The following is a 7035-nucleotide window of genomic DNA, read 5'->3' on the forward strand; positions in this document are numbered from 1 at the left end:
TATCAGGCAAGTGCATTTTGTTCTAAACTGCGACGTTACTTGAGGAATTCAAATTACAGAAGAACTGTAAAATTAATTCTGCTTATCAAAAGTGTCTGGGCTAGTAAATGCTAGCTTCAGCTTGCTGTGAAAATGACCTTCTTTGCACCCTGCTCATGTAAGTAAGCTATATAAGACATAAGTTGTTCTAAGTTTATTTGATAAATCTAAACTTGTAGCTTTTAATAAATACTATTAAGTCATTGATTGACTGGTATGTCTGTCATGCAGGAGCCGCTCAGATCCTCAGTTCAAAATTTCAATCTCTTAATCATTCATTTTAACATACCACCAAAAAAGAAAATACCGGTTCGAGTTTTAATAACCATGATCAGATTACCCCTTATCAGCATTTTACGGCTAAGTCAGCAGGACAATAAGACACTTTTCAACCTGTTGTTTTCTTTGAATTTTAATTGTTGCTCGAGAAATTCTCTGAATGATCTCCAGTACCAGATTTAAATCTGCTCTTACGTGCAATAAAAAGTTCCTTTGAAGGGGGTGCCTGCTTTTCAGCAATGATGGGGGCCAGCAAAGTAGGGTCACTTTCATTCAAAGACACTTGTCTGGTAACAATAGCAATACATCAAAGTGTGCTTGAATTGTATTGATCTCGTTATTTGATTGTAAAAATAAAAATTTATATTTGCTTTGCAACTCTTTATGTACATTGTGTCTTCTATAAATAACTTTGTAACCCCTGGGTATCATTTTTTGTTTCAATCTCATCATCAAAATAGTATCTCCTCTACCCTTTCATTTGAACCACAGTACTTCAATTCTCAGCCACTACATAACTTATTTAGTCTGAACAGGACAGTTAGAGTCCATACATGATCACGTATTTGAAGTGTCAGTTGAAGATTCTGGCTCTGAACTGCCTGCATTACTAGCATTCTTAAATCTGCTCCTGCGTGCAATAAATAGCTCATTTGAAGGAGGTGGCGGTTTGTCAGCAATCGTGGGTGACAGGAATGCTGGGTCGCTTTCATTTAGGGACACTCGTCGTGTGACAATGTCCACATCTTCGTTTCTGAGGCGAAGGATCTTGGCCATCATGACAGGCATGTAGTCGTAAGTTTTCTTCACTTTGACAATTTTTGAATCCCATTCCTTTGTTCGCTGGTTATATTTCCTTGTAACTATTTGCTCTCCAGACTTTGTTGTTGCAGTCTCTTGGTTTAAATGGAAATTCCAGTCAATGGCTGCGAGCTGTTTTCGAGCCTTGTACACTTTGTAACTGCAACAACGATAATTATTATAGCAGTTATTATTTGGTCAGCCTTTACATTAATCTACAGTCACTTTGAAAGGTTGTATTGGATAATGCAGAAACAAGAAAAAAATGAAAATGTTTCAAAGGCAAGAGCAAGCATTTCATAGGTTCCAGTTTCTAGTCATTTGAAATTGCTTTGACTGCAGCACCAAATCCTCCCTTTATTGGTTCTGCCAGATACCAAATAACCTCTTAACTTTGAAGCAGTTTCAAGTCTTAACTTCCTTTCATTTTATTGTGTTCCAGTAATTATTTAAACTAGTTCTCTATTCCCTATGGTAAGGCAAAGTGAAAAGCAAAGTAACACTAGAAATCCTGAAAGGTAACTGTGTTATTTACTGCAGGCTAAAAATGGAGGATATGTGCCACCTGATTTGAATATAGAATGGAAGACATAAATGGAATAATAGCATTGAGTAACAATGTAAACAACGGTAGTCACAAACCTGTATGAACATCTTTTGGATGCATATGCCAGTGAAAGATTGTTAGCACACTCGATACTTCCGGTATGCCTGGGGCAAACAAATGATAATCAATGACAATAATTTATTGTTAATAGAATATTAATTAAGTAATGAATTTCTTCAACTTGCAAATCATTAATTATAAGAATAATTTTCCTTTCCTACATGCATTACATGTAGTTCTCACCAGACGAGAATTTGGTTGAAAGTGAATAATTTACTTGCTAATCATACTTTTAAACAAATTTTACATCACATTTTAGTTGTAACACTAAAAAGGAGGAAACTACATTTTGTTTTTATGTCTGATGTCTAATCTGCCTTCAAGACATGTCTAATCGGGTAAAAAATAATGCTTTTTGATAAACATGTTGTCTGAAAAATGGATAATAAGACTTGTTTGATGTACTATTATCTTTAAAACATTAAAATGACATTTGTCAATGTACGTCAAACACTCTAAGCCTCCCTTTTGGTTACCTGAATCTAACATAAGATTTGAAGCTTGCAAGGAGCTGAGGTTCTAAAATGATCTTCTGAAGCGCTTCAAAGTCCTTATCCCTGCGGTCAAACCATGGAAGGCTATGTTCTTGTAACTCATCATGTTCACAACTACCTCCAACCCAGTCATGTTCGTCACACACATGATGCAGAAGTCCAATCCATTTATTCTAAAAAACAAAAGAGACTGTATCAGCCTAGTAAAAATGAGCCGGTAGTTGACAATTTTGCCGCTTCCAGTGGAATATTATTCTGTTGCCTACTCAGAACTCACATTGTGTGGGTTTAGTAATATCAAAAGAAAAACCACACAAGTTTTTGCCTTTGCTGCCTAGTACTTTGGATATCCTGTCTACTAATTCAAAACATTTCGACTGGGCTGCTATATGTTTGCTATTAAGCAAAAAAATATATATTACAATAACATTTAATTCTAAGGAAGACTGTCACTGCCGACATGTGAAAGAGGTGAAACTGGTATGCAACAGTATGGCTACCTTCATGATTTCAACAGCCTCGTCGTCACTGGTTGTTGCCATGTCCTTGCAGCTGCTTGCACAATGCCAGAAATGCAGGATTATGTCATCTGCCCAATCCTTTATCTTGTCCATGTCTTTTAATTTTCCAACCTATAAGTATCGAGTCAGCAGAGAATAGTTGGTATTTTTCGGTATCTACAATGTAAAAAGTGTTCTGCTAACCATGAAATAACTTTTCCTGTGGTTACACAGTTATTATCTCAAATAATACCAAGATTGCCATAAGAATTGAATGCCTGCTGGAGAAAATAATATTACCTTTGCCAGGCACTTCCTTATACTCTTTGATTTGTGCCACACATCCAGACAGTGGAACACTCCTTGAAACTCGTCAGCTAAAAAAGAACAAAAATCACAAATTGGGAAAGTGACTAGTGCTATATGCATCCTGCAAAAGGATGCCAAACTTGAACAACAGTCTATTTCTTTCAAGAAAAAACTAGTCAATGTAAGGGAAAGCAAGTAACAAACACTTTGCCGAAGGACAATAGGGCAGCCATGCAGACAGAATCGAGTGACATAGAATGTGCTTGCAAGCCATGAGTTTTTGATGCAAGAGTGTGTAGATGAACATAATGTAGTTAACAAAATAAACTTGGCTGAGTATTGCTTGTTTAATCTTACCAATCAACTTTTTATCGTTGAAGAGGCATCAGTGACAATTTCAACAACATTCAAGACTCCTTTAAGCCGCTGAAGCGCACTCTGTAATGCCCTTTTCTCCATGTTAACAGACACCAAATTAACATGACGTTTGTCCTTCACCTCAACCTCCAGGATATAGCCACTGACCAGCTCCATCAAGAAATAACATAAATTCTTAGCTGTATGCCCAGGAGAATCACACTGGCCATCACCACAGACAATCACTTCTTTATTAATAAAATCTTTAAGAATTTGCTCCCTCTGCCAGGACCACCACTCATTAACAACAGGTATCAGGTACAGTCTCTGCACCCGGTAGAATGTGGCATCTGAGAAGAAGGACAGACCCATAAATCTAGCCATTTTCTCAATTTTAAAGAAACTGTTCCCTGATAGCAGGATGGCAGCAGCTGTTTGTATGTTATTTACATACACATCATTTACATCTTTTGATGATGTAAACTTTCCCTGGTGACCAGACGAACACTTCCAGTTGACTATCAAAGTAGGACCAATAGTGTGGTGTTTAATGATTGCTTGATTAACACAGCCTGGTTGACGGCAATACTTGAAGAGCTCCAAGAACAAATCAAGTGAGCAAATCACTTTGGTATCCTTGGCCAGTGAGACTTCTTCCTTAAGGGTACCCTGCTCCTCTAGCCTACTAAGCTTGGGATATCGTATGGGCATAGTGGGAATGTTAGAAACAGAGGGCATGGGTAATGCAGTTGGCACTGTTGACGGCGAAACAATGGCAGGGTTGTGAGATAAAACAGGACAATCTTGCACTGGCAGCTCAATTGTCAGATCAGCTTCAGTTCTTTCAACAGGATTTGAGGTTGAATCTGTTTCAATTCTAAGCTCGTCATCATCTTGGTCACTCATCTCTTCCTCATCTTCTATGTCAGATCTAGAAGGTCAGATAATTCAAGAATACCTTTTAATTAATGCCAATGTTTCTTTTTGGTTAATTTGTCTTCTGGTATCAATAAAATTAGTAATTGATTGTGTTTCACTATCCTTTGGCCTTTGATTTAGAATCACTCGAGCTGTATTGACTGCCAATATCTTCACCCAAATGTGATGCCCTCCACTGGATCAGATCACACCATACACACTCTTATAACAAGTTCTATTTCGCCTGCATAGTCATAAGATTTATCTCCCGGAAACAACATGTTAACTTATAAACTTACCCAATGTCATATACCGGTACTTCAGAACTGTCACTAATTGCACTCTCGCAATCAATAGTCTGATCTTCATCTAGATCCTGTAAGGCTTCTTGTACACTGAAAATAACACTTTCAAAACATAATCAATATTAAACCATTCAGTGATTACAATTATTGTATTACTGGTTTTGTTTGGTACACTTACACTACATTGCAAGCCAATTTGAAAGTAAAAATTTTGCAATGGATTTATATATTGTGGTTCAATTTTTTCCTTGGTTTAAATTTTTTTTTCCTTTGTTTATGGGTATGATAGTGTATGATAATGAGTTTCAAACAAAGGGAAATAAATTTTAAACCAAGAAAGAAATTAAAGAATAATAATACGCTACTTTGCTACTGATTCTAAAGTTGTGATGCTCACGTTCCTTCCTTGATTAATTCAATATTACCATTTAATCCTTGACTGTTGAAGTGTGACACACTTGAACTCACATGACACAGTTTCAATACCGTAATAATATTGGCTAGTGAGAATTAACATTCACTAGCATCATGCTGCTCACTAACCTCAGATGCCAATATTGTACAAGACCCAGATAAAGCATTCCTTTTTGAAGTACAGTAGAAAGCTAGTTTAAGTAGAGTAACCTACTGTACCAACAAGGTTTGAACGAGTTTTTCCATAGTTACTTCAGTTTTAAGGACCAAAGTTGCCGACTCCTCTGAGGAGGGCAGTAGACAAGTTTCATTGGCTGTCAGTGTTTATCGAAAGCACAGAATACTTGAGACAGAATAGAAAAACGTTATCTTGGATTACAAAGTCGCAACAAAATAAGTGCCACATTACAAATAAACAATAACCAACATCAATACATACTGTGAATTTCTTTCCATACAATCACTTTCACTGTCTGATGAGTCTGTGTGTGTGGACTCATCAGTATCCTGGTACTTGTCTGCATCATCAACCGTTATTACTGAGTCATTTACAACACGGTAGCTAACGTTATGAGTTGACAACTTTGAGACAGCAATTCCTGTTACATCCACATCACTAAACAGGAGATAAAATAAACAACTTTGAACCAGCAAGGATGCAAACAACTATAAATGTAACTCATACCACTTGTTTATAGAAGTTCCCTTATAGACCCAGTTTTCAAGCCGCATTAGAAAGTTATTCAAAACAAGAAATAAATGCTTACTCACCTCGAATCATCATTTCCTACACTGACAACAGAATAATCAACTTTTTCTTGTACTGGTACAGATAATTCTTGCAAAGGAGTGGATGACAACAGTGGCCCTTCATAAGAGAGGAATATACTTCAGTCTTATTGAATAGCGTAGAATGTGGAAGTACAGATATTTCTTGATCTTTTTGGGGCCTTTCAGTTTTAGGTCTAGTAATTAGTAATGGAAAGACATTTATTCAATCTAGAATCAAGTACATCGTTAGTCTCACCTTCAATAAGGCGTCGTTTTGAGGAAGGAAGGTTTATGGACGATGCCTCTCTCTTTTTACAAACGGTTGATGCGATTTCCCTATAAAAGAAAATACATACATTCAAAACAACTGATTAACTCAAAATTAGACCGCTAGCAGACAGACTGAACAGACATTTTATGCATGTACCTTCTTCTTCTCTCGAGTGATAGAAGATGGGCAGCAAACATGGAATCGTTGTCATATCCGCACTTGATCCTCGCAGAAACCCAAGATGAAAAAATTGTTCCATCCAACGAAATCCTTTTATGAGTCTTTCGCCAAAACTGCCTCGCTGACTGGCTGGCGAAGATTTTCTTGCGGCCGCTTCCTGATCGGCAGCCTCCATGAGAGGACATTTTGTTAACTCCAAACAGTTGACCTCAAATAAGCCGTTGATCAGAGTAATTGAAACAAAAACACACAGGAACCTTCTAAGAGGGCTGTGAAATAGCAACGAACGTCTGACTATGCGAACTCTTAACGGATGGCTGAGATAAAAAACGATAAACTCTTGATATTGAATCACCCGCAGAACTTGAAAAAGTTGGCGAACGTTTTCAAGATGTAACACTTCTTCGCGCACATGCACAGTGTGTGACATAGCTCCTTTAAAAGAAATAGGAAGACGTTAATCTCAACCCCGATGTACAATGGTCACACAGTGTGTATTCGACGTTGGGAGATTAGCTCTCATGATTTCTATAATTGCACAAGGAGTTACGTTTGCTGCCCACATCGCCGAATACTACAAGAATAATGATTACTATGCGTGTTCTCTCGTCTCCCTACCGATGCTTATGGCGAGTTGGTGGTATTTTGGCAAACCACCACAGCGCTTGAACAGACCCGTGTTAATTTGGTTGGTGTATTCTTTGACTGTTGTGGTGTTCGAAACTGTCAC

The 7035-nt window shown here is 37.5% G+C and overlaps 1 protein-coding gene across 1 annotated transcript; it reads right to left on the reverse strand.

Annotated features, from left to right (window-relative positions):
* Positions 1-783: 783 nt before the first annotated feature.
* On the reverse strand, positions 784-6490 carry LOC138036873 (uncharacterized). Its single transcript, XM_068882930.1, has 11 exons — positions 6282-6490; positions 6111-6190; positions 5855-5951; positions 5523-5699; positions 4664-4759; positions 3455-4377; positions 3081-3142; positions 2781-2912; positions 2263-2453; positions 1762-1830; positions 784-1279 (listed from the first exon to the last, which is right to left on the reverse strand). The coding sequence occupies exons 1-11, from the start codon at positions 6488-6490 to the stop codon at positions 877-879; spliced, it is 2439 nt and encodes an 812-aa protein (XP_068739031.1). The 3' UTR covers positions 784-876.
* Between the last annotated feature and the right edge of the window lie 545 nt (positions 6491-7035).

The sequence above is a fragment of the Montipora capricornis genome, unplaced genomic scaffold, assembly GCF_036669925.1.
Source record: "Montipora capricornis isolate CH-2021 unplaced genomic scaffold, ASM3666992v2 scaffold_508, whole genome shotgun sequence".
NCBI lineage: Eukaryota > Metazoa > Cnidaria > Anthozoa > Scleractinia > Acroporidae > Montipora > Montipora capricornis.

Coding starts and splice junctions, on each gene's coding strand:
- LOC138036873 (XM_068882930.1), bottom strand. CDS start 6,490: ATGTCCTCTCATGGAGGCTGCCGATCAGGAAGCGGCCGCAAGAAAATC. Junction 6,191..6,281: donor TCACTCGAGAGAAGAAGAAG/GTACATGCATAA, acceptor TTTCTTTTATAG/GGAAATCGCATCAACCGTTT. Junction 5,700..5,854: donor GTAGGAAATGATGATTCGAG/GTGAGTAAGCAT, acceptor TCTCCTGTTTAG/TGATGTGGATGTAACAGGAA.